The 25,827-nt window shown below is 52.2% G+C and overlaps 1 protein-coding gene, 1 long non-coding RNA gene and 2 other non-coding genes across 9 annotated transcripts; 2 read left to right on the forward strand and 2 right to left on the reverse strand.

Annotated features, from left to right (window-relative positions):
- Positions 1–208: 208 nt before the first annotated feature.
- Positions 209–25,770, reverse strand: Myh6 (myosin heavy chain 6). 6 transcript variants are annotated; one of them, XM_063274186.1, is made up of 39 exons: positions 25,681–25,770; positions 23,785–23,913; positions 23,223–23,440; positions 21,908–22,051; positions 21,521–21,677; positions 21,399–21,426; positions 21,053–21,164; positions 20,718–20,810; positions 19,975–20,038; positions 19,653–19,751; positions 19,139–19,242; positions 18,917–19,055; positions 18,213–18,481; positions 17,863–18,033; positions 17,275–17,584; positions 16,613–16,683; positions 16,294–16,381; positions 16,091–16,208; positions 15,830–15,953; positions 15,451–15,587; positions 12,486–12,741; positions 12,078–12,320; positions 11,762–11,938; positions 11,370–11,515; positions 11,037–11,127; positions 9,161–9,550; positions 8,717–8,843; positions 8,509–8,627; positions 8,046–8,242; positions 7,212–7,395; positions 6,891–7,056; positions 6,680–6,804; positions 5,524–5,832; positions 4,924–5,127; positions 2,722–2,847; positions 2,339–2,614; positions 1,139–1,234; positions 649–783; positions 209–297 (listed from the first exon to the last, which is right to left on the reverse strand). In XM_063274186.1, the coding sequence occupies exons 3-39, from the start codon at positions 23,421–23,423 to the stop codon at positions 277–279; spliced, it is 5,817 nt and encodes a 1,938-aa protein (XP_063130256.1). In that variant the 5' UTR covers positions 23,424–23,440; positions 23,785–23,913; positions 25,681–25,770; the 3' UTR covers positions 209–276. The 6 variants fall into 6 exon arrangements, with proteins under 6 accessions (XP_063130256.1, XP_017455130.1, XP_038949147.1 ...); XM_017599641.3 differs by lacking the exon at positions 25,681–25,770 and adding an exon at positions 24,384–24,453; XM_039093219.2 differs by lacking the exon at positions 25,681–25,770 and adding an exon at positions 24,384–24,431 and having other exon boundaries at positions 209–300.
- Positions 7,395–12,627, forward strand: LOC108352923 (uncharacterized). The gene is made up of 2 exons (XR_001841330.3): positions 7,395–7,536; positions 7,847–12,627. It is a non-coding gene; the product is annotated as an uncharacterized LOC108352923 (long non-coding RNA).
- Mir3546 (microRNA 3546) lies at positions 7,643–7,758 on the forward strand. The gene has a single exon (NR_037320.1). It is a non-coding gene; the product is annotated as a microRNA 3546 (primary transcript).
- On the reverse strand, positions 7,659–7,741 carry Mir208a (microRNA 208a). Its single transcript, NR_031922.1, has one exon. It is a non-coding gene; the product is annotated as a microRNA 208a (primary transcript).
- Positions 25,771–25,827: the final 57 nt, after the last annotated feature.

The raw sequence follows: 25,827 nt of genomic DNA on the forward strand, positions 1-25,827 counted from the left end.
TTCCCTTTCTTTACTTGGGCAATGACCAAGTAGAGCTGGGACTAACTGCGCTGTCTGAGACAAGACACTTCTCTTACTTCTCTCTTGGTCTCCACAGACATGGGGTGCTTCGGATCCTACAGCTCTGACAGTCTCTGCTGTGGCCACCTTCCTCCTGGGCCACCAAAATTCCCATCCCAGATAGATAATTAATGGGAAGGACAGAGGGTACAGGCAAAGTCAAGCATTCATATTTATTGTGGGATAGCAACAGCGAGGCTCTTTCTGCTGGACAGGTTATTCCTCATCGTGCATTTTCTGCTGAGAAAGAAATAAAAGGTGTGAGGCCAACGGGCAAGATAGTCTGGGGAGGAATCTCTAGGGATTTCAGTGGCTCTAGGAAGATGCCCTTGGAAAGGGAGGAGTTAAACCTCAGGAGTCTTGAAGTCCCATGATGGTGGTGCTTGTAGTTTAGAACACAGATCTGGGGCCGTTTGGAGTGGGAGAGTGGATTCGCAGGTTATAGGTGTCTGCAGGACCCTCGGGTTGTATGCATTGCCTATTTTATGTCTAAATACACATGGGACACACATGTAGCTGTTCAGAGCATGACGCCTACAGGTGTATCCTGGTGAGAGCATGACTGGTAATTCGAGGGCAGGAACCCACCTTGGCGCCAATGTCACGGCTCTTGGCCCGCAGCTTGTTGACCTGGGACTCGGCAATGTCCGCCCTCTCCTCTGCCTCATCCAGCTCGTGCTGCACCTTGCGGAACTTGGACAGGTTGGTGTTGGCCTGTTCCTCCTAGGAGCAGATAAACGGGATGGAAAATTGGGGTGAGAACTCTGGAATGGGCTCTCAGGTTCTCATGGTCCAGGTCCCTGAGCCACTTCTCACCCGGTTCCTGCAACAGCCCTCCCAGGGATGTCCTGCTTGGCACCCTCCTCAAACGTGTTCAGTGTTTAAGATCTGTCACTGCCACCCACTGTGTGGAGTGAGGCTGTGTGCTCTGCGGAAATCCGGATTCATCACATCTGTTCCAGTTGTGCCTCAGGTAGATGCCTGCTGACTGGAGGGTTTTCTGCACATCTGTGCTCATCTGTACCCCACCCATCTGTTTCTGTCTACCCAAGTGATGGAGAGACAACTCTGAACTCACCGCCTCTTCAGCCTGGCGCTTGTAGGCCTTCACCTTCAACTGCAGCTTGTCCACCAGGTCCTGCAGCCGCACCAAGTTCTTCTTGTCTTCCTCTGTCTGAAGGTGGGTAGGAGAGAGGGAGGGAGAAGCCAGTTTTGGGGAGAGGAGTAACTGTGGTCATTAACCCCTCCTCCCTTACTCTATTCCTGTCCCCAGGCCTCAGCTGCCTCTCCCTCAAGGGGTTGCTGTCTCTCTTTGTAGGCCAAAGGGATTTTTCAGTCAGGAACTTACAAATTAACGAGTGTCCGGGTGCTGGAAGTGAGGGGAGGTTCTCAGAGCCACAGGAAAAATTTACTTGTTTGTTTGTCTGTCTATTTTATTTGCATTGGCATTTTGCCTGCCTGTATACCTGTGTGAGGGTGTCTGACCTTGGGATTACAGCTGTGAGCTGCCGTGTGGGTGCTGGGAAGCAGTGAGTGCTTTTAACCCCTGAGTCATTTCTTCAACCTCTTACTGTGGTCATATGGAGACATAGGGGTGAATAGTTTCCCTGGCAGTAACACGGGCCCTTTCAGCCAGTGGTTCAAAGTGACCAGAAGAGGAATAGCAAAGAAAGCTGGTGTTATCACCACCTAGATTATTCTAACTAACATAACCCAATATTCTGGCACATTCTCCTGAGCCAGAATTTGGGCAGCAGGGTCTGTGGCTCCAATGGCTGTGGTCATTCCTGTCTCTGGGTCGTGTTCTAGGACGCCATTGCGCCTTTGTCCACAATAGGTCTGCAATATCTACCCTACGCCTCTATCCCCTTCTTCTTTTTTTTTTTTTTTCCTTTGGTTCTTTTTTTCGGAGCTGGGGACCTAACCCAGGGCCTTGTGCTTCCTAGGCAAGCGCTCTACCACTGAGCTAAATCCCCAACCCCTCTATCCCCTTCTTAAGTGGACCAATTCGCCCATCTCCTTAGGCTTCTCTTCGCAGACACTGAGAATAGCAGGTCAATGGCCAACCTCAGCTATGTAGGTGGCATTCTCAGACGCTGAGACTATGCCCTAAGGCCTAGGCGTCCTGTCAGAGGAACTGCAGCTGGCGTCTAAAGTGCAGGTGTGGAGTGGTGCCTGGCACTGGCGAGCGCAGCGCAGCACAGCACAGCAGAGCCCTGTTTGAACCCACGGGTGGGCTCGTAATGCCATCACTCCTTCCCCATCTGCCCCGCCCAACCTGGTAGGTGAGCTCCTTGATGCGCCGCTCGCTCTTCCTCATGCCCTTCACCGACTCCGCATTGCGCTTCTGCTCAGCCTCCAGCTCATTCTCCAGCTCCCGGACCCGGGCCTCCAGCTTCTGCAGCTGCTTCTTGCCACCCTTGAGGGCGATCTGCTCTGCCTCGTCCAGCCGGTGCTGCAGGTCCTTGATGGTCTGCTCCATGTTCTTCTTCATGCGCTCCAGGTGGGCGCTGGTGTCCTGCTCCTTCTTCAGCTCCTCGGCCATCATGGCGGCCTGTGCACGGGAGAGGAGGGCATGCGGTCTGCTCAGGTCCTCGTGGGCTCACCGCCCAGGCTAGGGAGATGCTGGTCTGGAGTGGGTAGGCAGGGTAGGGGACTCACATCTGTGATGGCCTTCTTGGCCTTCTCCTCTGCGTTCCTACACTCCTGCACCGCCTCCTCCACCTCTGTCTGGAGCTGGGAGAGGTCTGCATCCATCTTCTTCTTCTGGTTGATGAGGCTGGTGTTCTGGATATGATATAAAGAATACCAAATGTGCACCTTATTGCTTAGTTCCATATTTTTGTTCAGAGAAAATTAAAAGAGGTCATTGCAAAAGGAGGAGGAGGAGGAGGAAGAGGAGGAGGAAGAAGAGGAGGAGGAGGAAGAGGAGGAAGAGGAGGAAGAGGAAGAGGAGGAGGAGGAAGAGGAGGAAGAGGAGGAAGAGGAGGAGGAGGAAGAGGAGGAGGAGGAAGAGGAGGAGGAGGAAGAGGAGGAAGAGGAAGAGGAGGAGGAGGAAGAGGAGGAAGAGGAAGAGGAGGAGGAAGAGGAGGAGGAGGAAGAGGAGGAGGAGGAGAGGGGGAGGAGGAGGAGGAGGAGAAGGAAGAGGAGAAGGAGGAGGAAGAGGAAGAGGAAGAGTCGTCTAAGGCTGGGGAGACGGCTCAGGCAGAAAACCACCTGCCACTCGAGCATGAGGATCTGATTGAGATCTCCAGAAGCCACGTGAAAGCTGATATCATGGCGCACACCAGTAACCCCAGTGCCCAGAGCTCAGACACAGAAGTCTGAAGCTCACTGGCCAGCCTACCCAGCCAGCTGGTGAGCTCCACACTCAGTGAGACACTTTACCTCAGAAGATAAGATGGGGAGTGACCGAGGAAGACGCCCAGTGTCAACCTCTGGCCTCCCCACACGTGCCCACAAACGTGCACATGTACTGTTCCCACATATGTGCACACACATGGACATGTATAAATAACACCAATAAAATATTAAGCAAGCCTGGCTTCCAGGCTATTTCTCACTTTCCCTTTCCTTCTGAGAGTGGATATAGTCCAGAAAATGACTCAGCACTGGAGAAAGACCCCAAACAGCTCAAGGTCTGGAGTTCTACCCTTGCGTGCTTAGGAATACATTTGTATGTAGGGCCAGGGCAGTGTCCCGAAGAAAATGGGAAGATTTCAAAGAATAACTGGAAATGACTATAATCAGAGAAGAGTGTCTTTGACTAAAGTAGAGGGCACAGTTACTGGATGGTGTCATTCACACATAAGCTAAATTATGGAACAAAACCACACAAGGCACTGCAATAGTTTGGCACAAACACTCATCTGGAGTAGAAATGGATACAATGGGAGTGTGGAAAGCAGTGTCCTCCCCACAGTTTGGCTGGCAAGAAGATGTAGTTCTGCTTCTTAAAAATGGCTCTCTCTCTCTCTCTCTCTCTCTCTCTCTCTCTCTCTCTCCTCTTCCTCTATCTCTGTGTGCATATGTGTGTATATATGTGTGTTCATGAGTGTGTGCATGTGTGTATATATGTGTACATGTTTATGTATGCATGTATGCATGTGTGTATATATGTGTATGTGTGTACATGTTTATGTATGCATGTGTACATGTGTGTATATATGTGTATGTGTGTGTACATGTTTATGTAGGAGTGTGTGCATGTGTGTATATATGTGTACATGTTTATGTATCAGTATGTGCATCTGTGTATGTATGTGTGTGTACATGTTTATGTATCAGTGTGTGCATGTGTGTATGCATATTCCTGCGTATGTATGAGTATGTGCATGTGGATGTATGTGTGTGTACATGGGTAAGAGTGTGTGGGTGACTATGTACATGTGAGTACAGGTGCCTACAGAGACCACAAGTCTCAGATCTTCTGGAACAGGCGTAGGGGATTGTGAGCCACCTGACTTAGGTGCTGGGGATGGAATTTTTTGGATCCTGCCAAAGAACGGTCAACACATTTAACTGCTGAGCCATCTCTCCAGCCCCAGTTCCACATCTTTGAACTCCCAAACTCCTGTCTTTACAAATTAAGTTGGAGGCTGTCTTGTAGATCAGGGTGTCAGATGACAAAATGCAGTCCATGGCTCCCAGGTTTGTGACTCAATGGCACCACCATTCAGCCGTGACATACTGAGCTTCTAAGTCTGTTCTTCTTGCTCGAGATAATGGTTCTCCCGGCTGCTACTAGCAGATGAGAGCTGACCCAAGCAGTGAGATGCTTTGCAATGCTGCTTGACTTGCTCTAGAATTATCCTGGGCCCGGACTCTCAGTGGGTTTCTGCGCAGGGTCCCTAACCCCCTCACCTGGGAGTGCAGCAGCTGCACCCGCTCGCTGGTCTCGATCAGCTCCTGCTCTGCCAGCTTCCGAGACCGCTCTGTCTGCTCCACCACGGCCCGCAGCTCCTCCAGCTCCGCCTGCAGCAGGGTGTTGCGCCGCTCCACGATGGCGATGTTCTCCTTCAGGTCGTCATTGGCACGGACTGCGTCATCCAGCTGGAGCTGGGTGTCCTATGAGGAAAGTATGATGATAAAGGGCCTAGACCGCGTGCCAACAGACCTTCCATTTTGGGTCTGGCACACCTCACCCGATCCCACCCAACAGCCTTTTGTCATCAGGAAGATAAACACCTGTCACATTACCTACTCTCTTGTCCAGAGTGCACTGTTCCTCACACCTACAAACGCACGAGGTAGGTAGTTCCCACTTTCTCATATTTATGTTAGCCCAGTTATTCCCTGTCCGTTACTATCTCCTTTTCAAGCGTTAACCAGGCCCAGCCCTCTTAGCTTCCAAGATCAGACAAGATAGTGTATACTCAGAGAGGTGTGGTTGTGGACCTTTTCGTCTTTCTGGCACTGTACATACTCCGACTCACCACCGTCTAGACGCCTGGATCCTGTTACCTTCAAGTGGGCTTGGGCGTTCTTCAAGTGCTTCTGGGCCTCTGAGGCTATTCTATTGGCCTGACTGAGCTGGATCTCCATCTCATTGAGGTCGCCCTCCATCTTCTTCTTCACCCGCAGGGCCTCGTTGCGGCTGCGCGTCTCGGCATCCAGGGAGGTCTGCAGGGAGTCCACCACCCGCAGGTGGTTGCGCTTGGCCTGCTCCATCTCCTCGTCCTTCTCTGCCAGCTTCCTTTCGATCTCTGCCTTGATCTGGTTGAACTCCAGCTGGGCTCGGAGGATCTTGCCCTCCTCATGCTCCAGGGAGGCCTGGGAAGGGGAGAGGAGTCAGAGGTGGGTAATCAAGGCTGAATTGGGTTGGGTGTGAGGAACAAGGGAGAGGATGAGAGACTTTAACCAGGACTGACTGTGGCCTAGGAAGGAGCTGTAGTGATAGGTCCTGTATTCACACTACTGTGGGAGAGAACGTGCTGAGCCTCCAGGGTCTTCTGACTCCTGGATCTTCCTCTGTGAAGGAAAGGGTTCAGATTTCTCTTATATCTTTGGTTGAGAGTCTAGCCTTTAATAGCTGAGCCAGCTCTCCAGCCTGAATTAGAACTCAGTCCTCAGGCCTTGGGACTAACACAGCAGGAGTTCCTGAGCCACACGATTTAAAAAAAAAAAAGTCACAGAAAAGGTTGAAGTTTCTATCCTAATCTGGGGCTGTCCCAGGTTCTTAGAAATGTGCAGCAGTTTTGGCTGATACACAAGCGCTCGGCTGTGATCTCACTTAATCTTCATAATAATCATACGCACAATCATAGCTCAGACATCAATCCCATCTGACAGATGAGGACAGCAAGGCACATGGAGGGTCTCAAGTCAGGGTTCAAACTCAGGTCATTTGACCCTGGAGCCTGTGTTCCTACCTACTGGTTTGAGCTGTTATTATGATAAGTCTGATTCCAACCAGGAAGCAAGCCTACTGTCCTAAAAACCAGACTGTGGCATTGTCCAGTGTGAAGGCCTTAGCTTTGGAGACAGTCATAGTCCCTGGGTATATGACCTCCTACTAAGAATGGGGGCCAATAGATTTGTGTCTTGGGGCCGGGGTGACTTCTGTAAGGTGAAATAGAGTAGGACAGACTGGAGGGTACAGAGAGAGTTAGGCCCTTACCTCAGCCTCCTCCAGGGCTGACTGCAGTTCCAGCTTCTCCACCTCCAGCTGTTTGCGGATCTTCTCCAGCTCGTGCACATTTTTACCCCCTTCTCCCAGCTGTTCAGTCAGGTCTGAGATCTCCTCTGAGGATCAGAGAACCAGAAAGATCAATACGCCTTGTCCTGCCTCCCTTTCCCCGCGGCCCTTCCCTGCCCCTCAGCTCGCCCACCCTGGAGGTTCTTGTTCTCCCGCTTGAAGGTCTCCAGGTGCTCCAGAGACTCCTCATAGGCATTCTTGAGCTTGAAGAGCTCTGTGCTCAGGGAGCGCGCCTCCTTCTGGGAAGACTCCAGCTCTGACTGGGACTCCTCATACTTCTGCTTCCACTCAGCCAGGATCTGTGGGGACAGAGCACCCTGTGTCCAGAGCTGCTCCAGGCCCCTCTCCTGACTCAGCCCTGCTCCCCTGCCTCTAAGGAGCATGCTCTGGCCTTGAGCTGGCACTGACCCCACTGCGGGCATGCATAGCGTCCGCAGCCCCACCGTGGGCCCACCTTGTCGAAGTTCCTCTGCTTTTTGTCCAGGGCTGCGGCGGCCGCATTGGAGCGCTCCACATCCACCATCAGGTCCTCGATCTCGTTCTGCAGCCTGTGCTTGGTCTTCTCCAGAGAGGAGCACTTGGCGTTGACGGCCTCCACTGCCTCCTCAGCATCCTGAAGCCTCTGAGCCAGCTTCTTCCTGCAGCAGGGGAAAGCGTGTGACTGTACTTGTAGCCACGAGGCTGTGAGATGATGCCCTACTTCCTAGTGCTGATGAGAAAGACCCAGCTTCTCCCCACGGCTTCCTAAGACGATGTAACCCCGGCCTAGAGGAGGCGAGGTCTGTTGGTACCTAGAACAGTCTTCCACCATGGGCTGCTCAGACTCCCCCCATACACACAGCACATGGGTGTGGCAGCGCGGCCCCGCCCCTTCCCGTAAGCCCAGGCTGAGAGACGATAGCTCCTCTGACCAACAAGCTTTTTGCTCGTCTTATACGTGAGAGTCAGGTATAACCCGGGCCAAAAGCTCACCCGTCAAAGGAAGTAAGCAAGGGTCAGCCAGGCGTTACAGGTTGCAAGACTCAGGGTTTTATCAAGCACCTCCATGGCTCACCAGGTCTCCCCGTGCTCTGTTCTCCCACCCCATAGGTCTTTCCTGCATCTACTCTGCCTGTCTCTGCAGCAGATGCTCTGCACCTTTCTCCTTGCAAATGCAGGGGGTGTTGGGGATTTAGCTCAGTGGTTGAGCGCTTGCCTAGCAAGCGCAAAGCCCTGGGTTCGGTCCCCAGCTCCGAAAAAAAAAAAGAAAAAAGAAAAAAAAATACAGGGGCAGTCACAGTGGACTCACTTGGCTTCCTCCAGCTCCTCCGTCCTCTGTATGGCGTCCGTCTCATACTTGGTCCTCCACTGGGCCACCTCTGAGTTGGCCTTGGACAGGACACGCTGCAGCTCGGCCTTGGCCTCCATTTCTTCTTCGTACTGTTCCCGCAGCAGGTCGCAGTCATGCCGGGCTGACTGCAGTGCGTGGGCCAAGGCATTCTTGGCCTGGGAAGAGGTGGGCACTGAGAAGATTGGAGCAAACCCAGACCTCCAGTCTCTACTGTCTGTTTTCTTCAGTCAAGACCCAGACTCATCCACATGACACGATTTTCATTTGCCTACCTCTCTCCCTTACAGATAAGGAGTCATTAAACGACCAGGAGGGCTGTTTAGCAGGAAGATAGGTTAATAGGTTATGTCTCGCATCCAGGTGTGCTTCTGGTGGTAACTGTGCCCAGGGATGCCACCAAGCCTGTCCCACTGGACCTCACCTTGCCTTCCTCCTCCAGCTGCCTCTTGAGGTCCTCCATCTGCTGGGTATAGGAGAGCTTGCCCCGGGTCAGCTGGGAAATCAGTGCCTCCTTTTCTTCCAGTTGCCTAGCCAGCTCGCCTGGAGGTAGAATGAAGGTTTCTTGGGGCATGGGAGCGGGGAAACCAAAGCTACTCGGGGCAGGCGAGGGGATGGTCAGGGGCACCCACCGTTCTCTGTCTGCAGCTTGGCTCGCTGTGTGGTGAAGTCATTGAGGGAGCGCTGGGCTTCTTCCAACTTCACCCGGTATTCATTGGCCTGGTCCTCCAGTGTCCGGGACACTTTCTCCAGGTTTGCCTTCAGGCATTAACGAGCAGATGAAAGGTGAATGTGGGAGGAGCCAGGGCTGGCAGGGAAAGGGGGGTGTGGACCCCCCCGACCAGAAGAAGGGAAAGAGGGCAAGGATGGGGGAGTGCTCAGAGGACAGGCAAGAGGGTGGGATAGAGTAGAAAGGACTCAGTCTGAAGAAGGAAATGCATTAAAGAAAGATTAGTAGATAAATGTGGGTGAAGGCTACGGAGAGGCAGGGTAGACAGGAGGTGAAGGCCAAAGGGCACTAAAGGGCAAGAGATGGTACGGCTGTGAGGGGAAGTGGGGGTGCTGAGAAGGCCCACCTTGGCCTTGATGATCTGCTCCATGTTGGAGGTGACGTCATCCAGCTCCAGTTTGAACTCGCTCTTCTCTTTCTCCAGCTTCTGCTTCACCCGCTGTAGATTGTCTATCTGCTCGCCCAGCTCGGCCACGCTGTCTGCGTGCTTCTTGCGCAGGGCCGCGGCTGTGGCCTCATGCTGCAGCGTGGCCTCCTCCAGGTCCCGCCGCATCTTCTGGAACTCGGCCTCGCGCTTCTTGTTCATCTCTATCTGCACAGATGTGGCCCCACCGGCTTCCTCTAGCCTCTCACTGATCTCCTCCAGCTCCCGGGTCAGGTCTGAGCGCAGCTTCTCCACCTTGGCCCGGGCTGTGCGCTCGGCCTCTAGCTCCTCCTCCAGCTCCTCGATGCGTGCCTAGTCAGGGACACAGAGGTTCAGACCTGCTTCCTGGACCCTCCATTGAGGCCCCTGCTCCAGGGCTCTAAAAGGCTCCCAGATCCCTAGCATTGGTTTTCAGCCTCTAGGTATAGCTAGCAACGCCTGGAGACGTTTTAAACTGTGCCATAGTAGCTGTACGTAGATGAAGCAAGGGGTGCTGACTCTAGAATAGACTGACCGTCATTAGGAAATTGACCGAGGCCAAAGTTTAGAGGATTTTTCAAAAACATCTGAGACTCAGTTTGAGCATCTGTAGCCTAAGTGTTGGGCATTTGTGCTTGGAGTGCGATCCTGAGACCTCCTGAGATTATGAACCCACGGTTTCACCTGACTCTGCTCCACTAACTATAAGGCAAGGAAACAAGCACTCGTTTTTACTAACACTTGCAGCAAAGCTGCCTCGAGAGTAATCAAATACTATCTGAGCTAACCATGAAGTCCACTCAACTGTATTCCCCACACTTCATGGCTTCCTTGGTTATGCTCCAGCTCAGACTGTAACTTGATTGCTCCTTTCCAAGGCAGGCTTGTGTACCAACAACTTGCCCTCTTCTTCATGCTCCTACCTCATTGTTGTGGCCTTAGTCTTGGTCTTGACTAAATCTGGAGCGTGCTCATCTGCCATTTTGGTCTTTGGTCTCTACAGGGAAGATTTGTGGGATTCTACTTTTTGGCACAATGGGTAACTTTACCATAGAGCAGATCCTGGGGTAGGAAAGAGGGGACCTATACTTCTACTCGGAGAAGGTAGGACTTGAAACACAGACCCTACTCAGAAGAAGGAGGTGTTATAGCCTAGTGCCAAGACTCGGTGAAAATAACAACATTATTATATCCTGGAGGCCAAAGAACTTGCCCAGATTTGTGGCAGAAGACCCAGGGGGATGGCTCAGCATTCTGGGTTCAATTAAAAAAAAGGTGTACCCAAGAAGATGGGGAAACAAACCACACACATGAGCACAGGTAAGCCTCAGTTTACAGCCTTCCTGCCAGCGTCCAGGTGAGAACAGTATGAGGGAGGCTAGGTGACTTACTCCAGGGAGTGGGAGTTAACTGTATTCAGGAATGCCTGTGGTTCTCAGCCTGTGTGAGAGGGCGGGCTTAGCACTCAAGAACTGTGAACAGAGAAGCTCCTGGGAAGAGGGTTTGCCTCAACCCTGTGCTGAGAGGGAAGAGAGGATTGGAGGAGAACTGAGCCCTCTCAGTTGTTCCACAACAGAAAGTCCAACAGGCAGAGAGCATCTTGGGGAAAAGAAGCCCTATTAGTAGGCATGATTCTCCCCCAAAACAGCTTTGCTAAGAAGATGACATAGTCTTGCCCAACCGTGGGAAGGCTAGCGTTCCCGTATAAGGAGTGCTTGGGTCCTGGGCTGCCTGGAGTCCCAGACATTGTCTAGAACCTCAAACACCCCCTACAGCCTCCGGCTCTGAGCTCCCTTCGGCCACCCTGGGAAGTAATCACCTGGTTTTCCTTCAGTTTCTTCTGCAGCTGAAGGGCCAGGGCCTGCTCATCCTCTATTTTACTGTTCTGCTGACTGATGTCAAACTCTTTCCTGGAGTAGAAGGGACGCGTAAGTGATGGTCGTCCTTCCTCTGGGCCTGTCTTTATCACTCTATGCCAGAACCAGCCCCCCAAAACCTGGCTCAGACAGCAATGGGGTAGAGCCTTGACTGCCCTCACTTTCAGTGTGCCCAGGGAAGTGAAGCCAGCAGAAGTGTAGCACTCAGTGCCCTGGCTACCAGGCCAGAAACACCCCTTGTCACCCCTCCAGCCCCCGCCCACCACAGAGCATACTTCTTGAGCTTTTCCTCCAGCTGAAGCTTGTCGTTCTCCAGGTCCATGATGCTCTCCTGGGTCAGCTTCAGGTCACCCTCCAGCTTCCGCTTTGCTCGCTCCAGGTCCATGCGCACCTTCTTCTCCTGCTCCAGGGATCCCTCCAGCTGGCAGAGAGAATTAAATGAATAAGGTGCTGGAAAGACTGGGATTCACAGTGTGTGCCTTAGTCTTGTCCTGACTGAATGTCCATGGGGGTTGGTACTTGGAGATTTGCCTGACGAGGAATCACAGAGAGCGGAGAAGCTCCCCGGGTCGTAGGACTTAGATGCAGAGGGGGAGATTCCTCACCTACAGGCGTTGGCTATGAAGTCCTGATCTGAGAAGGATGGAGCATAGCTCTCACCACTTACATCATCCACCTGCTGCTCCAGCTTGACTTTAGACTTGATCAGTGTGTTGACCTTGTCTTCCTCAGCCTGAAGGTCATCTAGGGCTTGCTGGTGGGCCTCTTGAAGAGCTTTCTTCTCCTTGGTCAGCTTGGCAATGATCTCGTCCAGCCCGGCCATCTCCTCTGTCAGGTTTTTAACCTTCCAAGAAAGAATAAACATCAATAAATAAGTCCACATAGCTTTTGAGGATCAAAGGGTGCCATCGTGCAGACACCTATAAAGGCGCTACCAACTACGCCCATACTCTGGTCTGGAAATCAGAAGGAGCCGGCCTCACCTTGTTCTCTGTTGCGTGCTTTTCCTTCTCCACCTTGGCCAGGGTCAGCTCCAGGTCATCGATATCTTTCTTGAGCTCTGAGCACTCGTCTTCCAGCTTGCGCTTCTTGGCCGTGAGCTCGGCGTTCATCTCCTCCTCGTCCTCCAGCCTCTCGGTCATCTCCTTCACCTTGGCCTCCAGCTGGATCTTGTTCTTGATCAGCTGGTCGCAGCGCTCCTCGGCATCTGCCAGGTTGTCTTGTTCCTGGGGGCGAGGGACAGGAGTCAAGGATCAAAGAGATTAAAGAGAGGGAAGATGCAGGGTCTGGCAAAGGGCTGGAGCTTCCAGATTCCCAGACTCTGGGGATGAGGTGGGCAAAGGATCCAGGAGACAGGAAAGGAGAGAGACGAGAGAGCCATGTGGCCTCACCGCCTGCACTTGGAGCTGCAGGTCATTCTTCTCCTGCAGCAGGGACACCATCTTCTCCTCCAGCTCCTTGCGGCGAGCCTCAGACTTCTCTAGTGCATCTTTGACTCGCCCGAACTCCTCCTTCATGTTGGCCATCTCCTTCTCTGTCTCTGCGCTCTTCAGCAGCGGCTTGATCTTGAAGTAGAGCTTCATCCACGGCCAATTCTTGACCCCCATGAAGGCGCGGATGTTCCACTGGATAACCAGCAGGGCGTCCCTGACAGGAAAGAATGGAATCAGAAAGAACTCTAGAAAGGGGTCTCCTCAGTCATGGGACCAGTTGCGCTGGCCTCCTCTGTCTGAGCAAGTTTCCAGGTGCAAGGTGCATTGTAGCCTCACTCCCATGACTTCAACAAAAGCGTGGTACGAATTCCCCTACTGGGACAGCAACAGCAATGGAAGCCACAGAGAGGTCTACCATGTTCAACGTTCAGGGTACCTTCAAATACAGACTATGTAGCATCTTACATCTCAAAACGTCTGTGAGATATATACATACATATATAAATATATAGATAGATTGATACATATTCATATATATAATGAAATTTCAAAACAGAATAACTGCTCGGGAGCCCCCCAGCAGAGCAGGAGCGGAACATTCAACCACTGAGCTGGAAGTGGGCTCCTCTCTTCACCTTCCCTGGGCCTCTACTAGAAACAGCTACCTCTATCCAACTTGGTTTCCATTTTCATACTTTAAAAAAAATTATTCTTTTTGGCTGGGTGTGGTAGTGCACATTTTTTTTATGCCCACATTCAGCACTCAGGGGCAAAAGCAGGTGCATCGCTGTGGTTCAAGGTCAGCCTGGTCTACCTGGTCAGTTCCAAGCCAGCCCTGCCAGGATACGTAGTGAGACACCTATCTCAGTTTTCCTTTTTTTTAATTTAAATTTGTGCGTGTGGTGTATACAGGCACACACATGTGAGTATACATGTCCACGTGTGCCTAGCGACCAGAGGAGAACATTAGGTGTTTCCTTCTGTCCTTCTCTGCCACAAGGCGCTGAACCTGGGGCTTGTGTTTCTGTTAGGCTGGTAGCAGCAAGCTCTCCCGACCCTGCTCTCTCTGCCCCACGGGGTCTTGCAGCCGCACCTGGCTCTTCATGTGGCTGGAGAAGTAGCACAAGAGCTCATGTTTGCAGCATAAACGCCTATCTGAGCCATCTCCTCAGTTCCTGATTTTTCTTGCTCCTTCCAAAAAAAGTGTTTTAAACAATGTACAAAGGTCACTTTAAACAATGCACTTCTGTTTTCCTGATTTCCGAGCTTCGTAGATGAATGGTGTGTCATACTGTAAGTCTGCTTGTATGAATTGCTTTTATTCCCTTAGTGACGGGCTTTTAAAGGTCAAGTGTATTATACCATGTTCCTATAGTGTAGCCGTTTTCAAGGTTACATAGTATTCCATCAAATGGCTGGAATACTATTTAGCCACTCTCTTTTATATGGAAGCTGAGGTTATTTCTAGGTCCCTGCTCTTAAGAGTAAGGCTTCCATGAAGATTGATTTTTTTTTCTTTTCTTTTGTCTCCTGGTGTACACGTGAAGGGGTCTCTCTGTGGCACTGTATCCAGGAACAGAATGGGAAGTATGTGGTGATAAAAAGTCAAGACACAGGAGCAGAGGGAATTGGTTAGGAATGAGAAGGGGCCAGCAGGAGTGGGGGGGGGGCAACGAGGTGAGTATGATCACTGAGTATTGTATGCACGGATGAATTCGTCAAAAACCTGACAAAACTAAAAGTATGTGATAGCTCAACTTCAAAGAAGAGAGCAGGGTTGGCCGGATGGCTCAGCAGGCAAAGGCGCTCACTGTCAAGCATCAGAGCCAGAGTCTAGTCCCTGTGACTGAACACAGTAGGAGCAGAGATCTGGGCCTGCGCGGTATCCTCTGACCTCCACATGCACCACACCTCATGCACGGACACATGTGCATACATGCCACGGACACATGCACACACACAAGGAGCACAAACATGAGGTAATTTCAAAGAGAGAGAGGGAGAGGAGGGAGGGAGGAGGGGGAGAGAGAGAGAGAGAGAGAGAGAGAGAGAGAGAGAGAGAGAGAAAGAGAATAAGAGCCTTTGAGGTGGCTCAGCAGGTAGAAGGTGTCTGACGGCTTCAAGTATATCTCTGGGACCCACATAGTAGAGCAACCACAAACAGTCAAAAAAAAAAAAAAAGTCAGCTGTGGCAGCATGGGCCTTTAAGCTCAGCATTCTGGAGACAAAAGAGGCAGATCTCTGAGTTTGAGGCCAGCCTGGTCTACAGAGTGAGTTCAAGAACAACCAGGACTACACAGAGAAACCCTGTCTCACTCACTCACTCACTCACTCACTCAGTATAGAGAACCAACTCTGTGGGCTGTCCTCTGACCTTCATATATGTGACATGGCATTACCCCAATAAATAAATAAATCATATATATATATATGTGTGTGTGTGTGTGTGTGTGTGTGTGTGTGTAACAAAAAACAAAAAACCTGGGGCTGGAGAGATGGCTCAGCGGTGAAGAGCACCGACTGCTCTTCCAGAGGTCCTGGGTTCAATTCCCAGCAACCACATGGTGGCTCACAACCATCTGTAATGGGATCTGATGTCCTCTTCTGGTGTGTCTGAAGACAGCTACAGTGTACTTATATATAATAAATAAATCTTAAAAAAAAACAACCTAAGTACATTAAAAAGAGAATAAAATGCTTTCCGAAATCCTATACTAAGTTACTCATCTGTAACAATAGGCCAGCCTTCTTAATTCATTTGGTGTTTTAAAGTGTCATGGAGTCCTTCAAAAATAGTTCAAAATGAAATCTACTGCGGTAGACTCACTTGTCCACATCACAGCAAGCAGTGGAGCCGGGATCTGAATCCAGATGCTTGTAACTACCCTCTCTCATCTGACACTTTCCCTCCGGCTAGCCTCACCTGCGCTCCACCATCTTCTTGAACTCAATGCGCATGAGCTGGCCTCGGGCTTGAGCCTGGATTCTGGTGATGATGCGGCTCAGCCTCTCATCTCGCATCTCCTCCAGCAGCCCCAGCAGCCCCGCCTTGAAGAACACCTGAGGGCAAGTGGGTAGAATCCGACTCAGGGCAGAGCCTCAACCAAGGGTGACCAAGGTAGAGGAGGGTGGGGGGGGGTTCAATAAGCTCCCGGGCACCTATCACCTGTGCGGTCCAGGTCTGACTGTGGGCGTGGAAAAGGAGAGGGGCGGAGCCTGTGCGAGTCTGCCTCCTGGTCTCAGCTCTTATCACTCAGCATGGCTACCTGCTCTACAGCCATTGGGTAGAGCTCTAGACTCACCTTGGTGTGACCAAACTTGTACTGGTTGTGGTCAATGTCCAGGGAGCCCAGCAGCTTCTCAGCCCCTTTCCTGCTATCAATGAATTGCCCCTCAGGGATGGCTGCTGGGTTCAGGATTCGATACCTGGGGAGGGAAGTTCTCAGAGTCATTTGCATCCTGTGTGGGTCTGCTCTGCCTATAGCATTCCAGGGCCACCATAGACCCCCGCTCCCACAAAGGCAGCCCACCCCTGGCTCCTGGAGCCCTGGGGCTCCCCTTACCTCTGCCGGAAGTCCCCATAAAGAATGCGGTTGGGGAAGCCCTTCCTACAGATGCGGATACCCTCCAGCACTCCGTTGCATCGCAGCTGGTGCATGACCAGGGGGTTGTCCATCACCCCTGGGGCAGCAGGGGAGACGGAGGTCAGCCTCTGAATAAGTAGGTGCCAGGTATCACCCCTGACTAAAGCCTTCTCTGTACTCACCTGGAGCCTTCCGCTCATTGGGGATGATGCAGCGCACAAAGTGAGGATGGGTGGTCCTCAGGTTTGTCATCAGCTTGTTCAGATTTTCCTGGGTAAGAGTAGAGTGGAGAGACAGAGGCCATGTGAACCTTCGCTTGGGTTTCTGAGTCCGGGATTGCAGATACTCCATCACCAGAACCATCAAAAGAGAGCTGGCGAGCTCACAGTGTTACGAACACGTAACTCTTTCTGTCCCGCGTACAGAGCATCAGAGTGTTGCAGCCGAGAGGCTCTGACCTTACCCACTACAGGTATTGTGGAATCTCTGGGCCCTTCTTACCCGGTGGAGAGCAGACACTGTCTGGAAGGATGAGCCTTTCTTCTTGCCTCCTTTGCCTTTCCCACTGTCACCTAGGAAGCCAAAGAACAAGACCCTAAGAACACAGCACCTCCAGGCAGGGCCAGGGCTCTGCTCTTCGGGGGCTGTGTGACTTTGGGCAAACAATTTTCCAAGTCTATTTTCCATGAGGGTGGAAATAACTACGTCTAAAAGCTGGGACGGGTGCTGGCTTAGAGGCAGCCTCTAAGATAACCCACCTGCAGGGGTGAGAACGCTACCAGTGCCCCGGGCTTCTATCTCCTAACGCCACTGCCATCACGCGCTCCCGGTTATCTACTCTTTTTATACTTCACCCTCGTCATCTCCAACCACGCCCATTTTCTCCCTTCTCTGAACTGGAGGCTCATCTGCCCTGTCCTTTGTTCAGCAATCTTGCCAACCTGTATTAAAAACTCCTGTATGCATGTTTCTGTGCTGGACATCTGTTGGTAAAATGTATGCCTCCCTTCCTGACCTAGACAGACATGTGTGCCTGCACATACCCATGACGCTAGGTAGGGAAAAGTACAGGGGGGTGCAGACAGACTGTGTTGGGATCCCCTGCTCCCTGTGGACCCAGCACCTGTGGAAATCCCCCAGCCCACTGTAGGGCTGCCCCTTACCGGTATCAGCAGAAGCGTAGGTGGAGAAGAGTGTGGCCATGAGTTTGAGGGAGGACTTCTGGTACAGCCCCACCACCGTCTCGTTGAGAGGGTCCTTGTTCTTCTCCAGCCAGCCCAAGATGTTGTAGTCCACGGTGCCAGCATAGTGGACCAGAGAGAAGTGGGCTTCCTGCTTCCCCTTGACATTGCGAGGCTTCTGGAAGTTGTTGGACTTGCCCAGGTGGTTGTCGTACAGCTTGGCCTTGAAGGTCATGTCTGTGGCCTTGGGGAACATGCACTCCTCCTCCAGGATGGACATGATGCCCATGGGCTGACAGCACAGAACAAGGAGAGAGAGGATGACTGATTACACTCCCAGTTTCCTGGGTCTGGGGAGCAGCTTGACATTCTGGGGATTTTGGTTTCCTGAGGGAGGAAGGGATGGGATGACTATGTCCGGTTGGCAGAGAAGGGAGCTCAGGTGGTGGAAACAGGGCTCACCTTCTCTTTTTTTTTTTTTTTTCTTCTGGTGCTGAGGACCGAACCCAGGGCCTTGCACTTGCTAGGCAAGCGCTCTACCACTGAGCTAAATCCCCAACCAGGGCTCACCTTCTCGATGAGGTCGATGCAGGCCTGCAGGTCCATGCCGAAGTCAATGAACTCCCACTCGATGCCTTCCTTCTTGTACTCCTCCTGCTCCAGCACGAACATGTGGTGGTTGAAGAACTGCTGCAGCTTCTCATTGGTGAAGTTGATGCACAGCTGCTCAAAGCTGTTGAACTGCAGGGGTGAGGTAGCCAGTCAGGCTGGCAGGCTGACTGAGGGTCTGAGTGGCCAGCATGGTGGGTCAGCCTAGGACTGTGCCACAGCCCTGGCCGAGCCCTGCACAGGCATGGCTGGTCTCTCAGGTCATGGCAGGGAAGGGAGGGCTTCTCCTGAGGGCAGGGACACAGACTCACATCAAAGATCTCAAAGCCGGCGATGTCCAGGACACCTATGAAGTACTGGCGTGGCTGCTTGGTCTCCAGGGTTGCGTTGATGCGTGTCACCATCCAGTTGAACATCTTCTCGTACACTGACTTGGCCAGTGCCCCGATGGAATAGTACACCTGCTGTACACTCTGCCCCTTGGTGACATACTCGTTACCCACCTTCACCCGAGGGTGACACAGACCCTTGAGCAGGTCGGCTGAGTTCAGCCCCATGAGGTAGGCAGATTTGTCAGCATCTGGTCGGCAAGGAGAACGGAAGCACCTTCAATACCTCCATTCATCATCCCAGCTAACTTCTGATTAGTGTGGGGCTACTTGCCATGTTCTTGTTCCACCCCATCCTCCACCCCATCTCTCTATCCCACAAGCCTCAGTTCCCCCAGTCATACAGGGCCTAGGTTGGGATCTGGCTGAAGAGCAGGCCCGGGAGCAGGGCTTGGCCCTGGGTGAAGATGCTGACCACTGCTTCTCATTTGCTCCCGGTTTCCTCCATCTTTCTGCATTATAGCCCAGGAAACATTGCTGCCAACCTAATTCCTTAAGCCTTGTTGAAAGAGCCACTGGGCTCAGCACAAGAGACCCAGTCCCTAGTGACTTCTGTACTGAGGTCAGTGGGCCTCCTGAGCCCCTGCAACACCTAGGGCTTCCTCAACAGTGCGCCTCCCTCACACCTTCTGTGCCGTCTGGCTCCGCCTGCTCCTCCCGCTGCTTCTGCTTGAACTTCATGTTCCCATAGTGCATGATGGCGCCTGTCAGCTTGTAGACACCGGCCTTCTCCTCTGCTGTGAAGCCCAGCACATCAAAGGCGCTCTGGGACAGAGGGAGAGGATGGGTAGAGGGTGGTCCCGGAGCTCTCCAGAACCACCAAGGGCATCTCCAGGCTCCTCACTTACATCAGTGGCCAAAAGCTCCTCGGAGTCATCAATGGAGGCCACAGACACCTCTCCCTGAGAGACGAAGGCATAGTCGTACGGGTTGTTGGTAACCAGCAGCATGTCTGTGTCAAGCATGGAGGGTAGGGCAGGAGGCGGAGAAAGGGAAGGAGGGGAGAATGGGGAAAGAGCAGAGGGAGATAGGACAGGGAGGAGATAGAGAAGAGGATGGTCACTGAAGGCCAAAGCAGTAAAGGCACAAGGGTCCCCAGGAAAGAAGCCCCAAGGCCCCCATGAAGAAGGAGGAACATGGAGTGGGAAAAGGAGAAGCATGTGAAGAGGAAGGGGAGGGGAGAAAACATGGCAGAGAAGAGAGGGAAGACACAAAATGAGGAGCAGGTACTTGACAGGGCATGGAGAGGTGCAGACCAGCTATGGGGAGGGAGGAGGAAGAGCGGATCAGAGGGAAGAGGGAATAAGGAGGTTGGACAGAGCCAGGGGAGGAACAGCATGGGCAGTGGTCAGGTCAGGTTACCCAGCAGCTCCGGCTTCTTGTTGGACAGGATCTGGTAGAAGATATGGTAGTTCCTCTCAGCCTTTAGCTGGAAGATCACCCGGGACTTCTCCAGAAGGTCTGAGGAATGGAGACAGGAGGAGGGCAGGTGAGAGAAGACAGGTGAGTTAGCAAAAGAACAGGGATTGGGTCAAGAGGCTCCCACATCCTGGTCATGAAACCCAGGAAGAGGCTAGTTTCAGTAAAGATTATTAAAGCCATGAGGTGGGCAGAGATCTAGGCAGAAGATGGAATGAGGAGATGGGGCTGCCCGAGGGGAGGGCCGCAAGATGGTGGCACTCACAGGTCTCTATGTCTGCAGAAGCCAGCTTTCCTGTGGCTCCAAAGTGGATCCTGATGAACTTCCCCTGTGGGTAGACCAAACAGAGTGAAGGCACTGGCCAGAAGTATGGAATCAAAACGTGGACTTTAGCCCAACCCAAAGTGTCCTAGAGTGATGGCTCTAGAATGTAAAAGCCCTATTTGGTATCACAGCTTAGTATTGGTAAAACTAAGAAGAGGCTGCTCACACCCAGATATCAGCGAGAAGCTGAGGGGAAAACAGCGACCAGGCTTAGTCTGTGTCAGAGGCCTCTGGTTTGTGGCTCTCACCTTATCCCCTCAGTGCTCTATGAGGTAGATGTCTTTACCCCTGTTTCATAAGGGAAGGACTTGGGTGAATCACTCAGTCTGTAGAAATTCAGGCCTTTGGCCCCAGAACATATGGAAATGTTGGTAAGTTCTCAAATATGACCCAAATCAGCTCTGTTCATATCTGTGGACAGTTTGATTTCTTTCCACAGTTTCCAGAACTCAAGAAGCCAGAGTGAGTCAGGAGGGTTCTCTCTCTCTGTCTCTGTCTCTGTCTCTGTCTCTGTCTCTCTCTCTCTCTCTCTCTCTCTCTCTCTCTCTCTCTCTCTCTCTCTCTCTGTATATGTATGCCGGCATATAATCAACAAAGTATATCAACTCTTGGCAAAATAGAATTCCCATTTTCTTGATAAGTTTGGATGAGGTCATTTATAGTAGTGGTCCAGGGTCACTCACAAAGCGGGAGGAGTTGTCATTCCGGACAGTCTTGGCGTTGCCAAAGGCCTCCAGAGCAGGGTTAGCCTGGATAATCTGGTCCTCCAGGGTGCCCTGTGAAAGGAGCAGAAATTAGGGGGGTTCATCTTTCATTCATCTCTAGATGGTTTTGGTTGGCGGAAGCCTAAACTGATTCTCAGGGGTAGGGTGAAGCTGGTTGTACAGCTAGGAAGTCCTCAGGCCCCACAGAGGTCTCAGAGCATGTGTGTTCCCTCAGGAGGATCTTCTGTACTGACCCTTCCAAGCCCTGCTCTTCTCCCTGCGTCTCCTCGGCTGAGCCTGTGACCCATGCTCACCTTGTTTGCATTAGGATTGTCCTTCTTGCTACGGTCCCCTATGGCTGCAATGCTAGCAAAGTACTGGATGACACGCTTCGTGTTGACAGTCTTCCCCGCTCCGGATTCTCCACTGGAGGCAACAAGGGACAGTCAGAGCCCTTGAATTCCACTATTGTTCATACCAAGTGCTCCACACCTGTCTTTTCCTAGCCTAGGTCACCAGAGTCCAACACAAAAAGAGCCCAGTCCCCTCCCACCATACCCTTGCAGTTATGGCCTTAAGACTCTCCTGCCCAACTGTACCCAGGGCGTCAGCCTGGCCATCCCTACACGAACCCCCTGTGGAGGATTAGAGCTTGCTCACGTGATGAGGATGGACTGGTTCTCCCGATCTGGAAGAGAGAAGAGGAGAGGCAATGGGTTGAGGGATGAGAGTCCAGCTGAGAATTCAGGTTGAGGAGACCCAGGTCGGGGCACCAGGCTTACCTGTCAGCATGTACTGATAGGCGTTGTCAGAGATGGAGAAGATGTGGGGTGGAGCCTCGCTCCTCTTCTTGCCCCGGTAGGCAGCTACCACTTCCGCATTGTACACTGGCAGCCACTTATAGGGGTTGACGGTGACACAGAAGAGGCCTGAGTAGGTCTGGAGTAGAAGACAGGGCCGACATGTAAGGGGAGACTAAGATTGGCAGTGGTGGCAGTCAGAGTCACTCCTGGCCACTTGAACTGGTTCCCTTCATTTTGCTAGGATGAATCAGGCAGGCATGGTGAGAAGACACTAGGACTTTGGAGAGCTTTTTTACCCCCTCCTTTCAGGTCCCCTGGCCTGTGAAGGCCTCTACCGAGTCCCCGCAGGGTATAGCAGCCACTCACATAGATCATCCAGGCCGCATAGCGCTCCTTGAGATTGTAGAGCACAGCTGGCTCATGCAGGAAGGTCAGCATGGCCATGTCCTCGATCTTGTCGAATTTCGGAGGGTTCTGCTGCATCACCTGGTCCTCCTTCACAGTCACCGTCTGGAGAAGGAGAGTGGGTGATAGGATGGGCGACCACCTTCCCATGGCTCTTGTCAGATCTCATTTACCAACCTTGTGCTCTTATCCCCTCCCTGCTTGGCCTCACTCCCCTAGTTCTTGGCTAACAAAGGTTTAAGCTTCCTGCCCTAAGTCCCCACTAGACTCAAATCCCAGGTAATTTTCCTGCCCAAGCTCCAGAGATGTTCTAGGGTTCCTTTCTCCTGCCAGCTCCTGATCCTGTCCAGTGATCATCTCTTTTCTGCCCCTATGAGTTAAACATACAAAGGGAAAGCTAGAGACTAGCAGTTCTAAAATCCACGTGCCCTGTGCGTGCCTCTGTTGCCCCAGGAAAGCCTTTTCCCCCAGTGGGACAAGCAGCAAACCCCCAACTCTGTACTCCTTATCTGTCAAAATCGGGGGTTGATTGCCATCCATTTCCTATGTCTTGATGCCAACAGGGATGCAAGTGCTCTTTTTTTTTTTTTAACAGTGGAAGAAGTTTTTTTTTTTTTTTTTTTTTTTTTTAAACAGTTAAACGTTGCGCCTTCATAGTGACCAGAGCTCGCTGAACTGGGATAGATTATAATTCCTGTGGGTCGTGGCGATCAGTCACATCCTGGGGGAAGCATCATCCAGGCAGCAAATCTGCGAGTCACACAGCTCTGAGCCCTACTGGCGAGCAGGGGGTAATTCTCATGGCCAGGCTGTGCACCCAGTGAACAGGGGTTCCCTCCTGTGTATATCGCTGGCCTCAGGAATCAGCTTTTGGTTCAAAAGCTTCTGCCCTTTTTGTTCATCTGGGTCTGAGTTTGCTTTTGGTTTAGGAGAAGAGAATTTGAGAAAGTGAACTCTTGGGGGAAACTGAGGCACAGGCAGGAGGGATAGAAAGTGCTAGAAAGGGCGTCTGCCTTTAGTTCTGTGGTGGTGCCTTCATCTAAAGACCTCTCTGAGGAGGAAGACAGTGTCCTTCTGGCAGGAGAGCGTCCCTTCGGTGACCCCTGGTGCACCCGCTTAGGTCTCCCTGAAACGGTTCCGGTCCTGGGGTTTTCAAGGGACCATCTTGGCATCCCCACCTCTCCTCAGGCTCCTCAGCTCCCACTACAGGAGGCTTTGCTCCAACCCCTTTCCCCAAGCCGCCCTCCCTCCCCTGTCTTGCCACCATTGCACATACCTTGCCGTTTTCAGTTTCGGCAGTGACCTTGCCCCCTTCCCGGGACACGATCTTGGCCTTGACATACTCCTCCTTGTCATCAGGCACGAAGCACTCTGTGCGGATGTCAAAGGGCCGGGTCTGGGCCTCTAGGCGCTCCTTCTCTGACTTGCGGAGGTATGGGGCTGCTGCCCCGAAGTCAGCCATCTGGGCATCCGTCATCCTGTCACTCTTAAACTCTTATGGGGGAGATAGGAGGGATATGTCATTCCTGGTGTGTGCTAGCTTCTGTGTGAAGTCCAATTCCACCACCTCCCTGCCTCTGCTATGCCATAGCCTATGGCTCTCCCGTCAGGACTCCGTGTAAAGTGCCTGCTTCCCCATCACAAAGAGTTCTCCTTTCCTTGCAGAAACTCGAAGTCATCTGAAGGAGGCTCTCTGCAAGACTTGGTCTATGTGGGGGAAGGGTGGCTGAAGTTTGCTAAGAGTGCCAGGTTGCTGGGCAGAGGGCGGGTGCTGGAAGTCTGGCTTCTGGGGAAAATCATGATCTGCTGTCTACAGGGGAAACTGGGGGCATTCTCACCCGGTTAATCTTTTCACAGAGAATTTGGACCACGGCTGGAATGAGGCACCACAGAGGTGCAGCTGGACGGAGAGAAGAGCAGGCAGGGAGAGGAGTAGCAGAAGCTGAGAGACGGACCAGAGATCCTGACTAGGACGGAACAGGACAAGACAGGGAGTGAGGTCGGTAAGACAGCACCCAGAGGATTAAAGCTTTGGCTCACTGGGAGATTGCTTACTTGACGTGTATGAAGCCCTGGGTTTGATTCCCAGCATTCTGACACAGAAAGAAAGGAAGGATAAAAATGAAGGGGGGGGGGGGAGGCAGTGGAGTGAGAAACACGTGGAAAAGGAGAACACACAAGAAGGCAAGGCAGAGAGAGTAGAGACAGATGGAGTAGACAGCACCGGGCAAATCTTTCTGAACACTAAGAGCCAAGATTAATCAAGACAAGGGAGGGAGGAGGCAGTGGAAGGGAAGGGGCATCCAGTAGAAACATCCTGCCACCGAGAACTTCCCAGGCCGGTGGGAGGAGCCCCACTTCCAGGGAAGACACTTTCCCTCTAGGTGGGGACAGGTCTGGTGCGGTTGGAGAGCCCCCACGCTAAACTCCTTCTTACCTGGGATGGAGAAATCTCGGTCTGACAGCTCTCAGCGCTCCAGCCCCTTTATAGCTCATTCCACGTGCCTGCTGCCTAAATTTGGAGTCATCTGCTGGGACCCTCCCTCCCATCCCTCCTGTCCTGGCTCCTCCTCCTTTGATCCCTTGGCTCTGGAGGTGACAGGAGGACAGCAGCCCTGAGGTTTGCCCATGAAAGGTCTGCTGCCCTCGCCCCTCTGGCTCCAGGGCCTTTTTTTAGTCCTTGGGCACATTCCTCCTCCCCAAAGGGCCGATGGGCAGATAGAGGAGAGACAGGACCGTCTCACACCACCTCCCCTACCCACATGGCCCTTACCTTAGTTATTTTTAATCTGAAGGCTGAGTTGAACACACTGGGTAAGGGTCACCTTCTCTTACGGGCCTAATATTTGTCCCCTGTCTCCAACACACAAGCTCCCATTCCAGCCTCCCCCCTTCCCTCTTTTACACCCTAGCTATCTGCACAGCTTCAGGCTGAGGGGTGCCTCCTACTCTCAGACCTGGAGTTCCACAGTGCTGGCTCCCCAGGGACAAAGTCATGATGTCCAGGGAGGGCATTCATTTTGCAGGTGCATGACTCAGTTTCCCTTTGATAGTAAGAGAATTCTATACCTCACCTCCTCTCTTTACTCTGTACAGATACTGTCTATTGTCTCTGTTGCCCATATCTCTAGACAGGTGTCCTCCAAAGACCTTGCTACTTTGGCTTAGGAACATATATAAAGTCTACATTCTACTTTCAATGTTCCCTGACATGCAGGCTATCATCCAATTTCTTTAAACCATGGGAGGGTCTCACTGACTTACACACAAACCTGCAGTCTGGTAATGTCACATACAGAACTGAACAGCTGCACATCCATGCCCACTTTCAGTCAGACACACACATGCATTCACATGCACATGCACACACACAGAGACTTTACACATTAACTCCAGATTTCCTTTCTTGCTTCTACACATACTAGTGCATATATCATGCACACAATTATCTAGGTTCTTACCCTCCCTCTGCAACCCTCCACTCCTGATGGGAGGTGGGAAGGGGGAAGGCCAGAGGTGTTAATCCTGGTGCTGATGGAGAAGGGGTGTAAGTGGGGGGTTGCTCTCTTCCGCCTCTCCAGGCTGCCAGAGGATGCAGGTGCTACTCGGGATGCCTGGCAGGCCCAGAGATTTACACCAGTTGGCCCCTGTCTCCAGATTCCATGGATAGGGCCTCTGCAGACTGACCCCTTCCCGAGTGCCCTTCTCTAACCCTCCTGGGGCCTTATACTCACATGCATGCCCTCCTTTGTGGCACCATCAAGTACCCAAGGCCCAACGGCAACCCCCGTCCTCCAGGACTGCTGTTTTTTCAGAGGTTGTAGGTGTTGGGTCTTTAGCGGGTCATGCATGTTATAACTAAGTAGACACTGTGTTCAGGA

The sequence above is a fragment of the Rattus norvegicus genome, chromosome 15 (assembly GCF_036323735.1).
Source record: "Rattus norvegicus strain BN/NHsdMcwi chromosome 15, GRCr8, whole genome shotgun sequence".
Classification (NCBI taxonomy): Eukaryota; Metazoa; Chordata; class Mammalia; order Rodentia; family Muridae; genus Rattus; species Rattus norvegicus.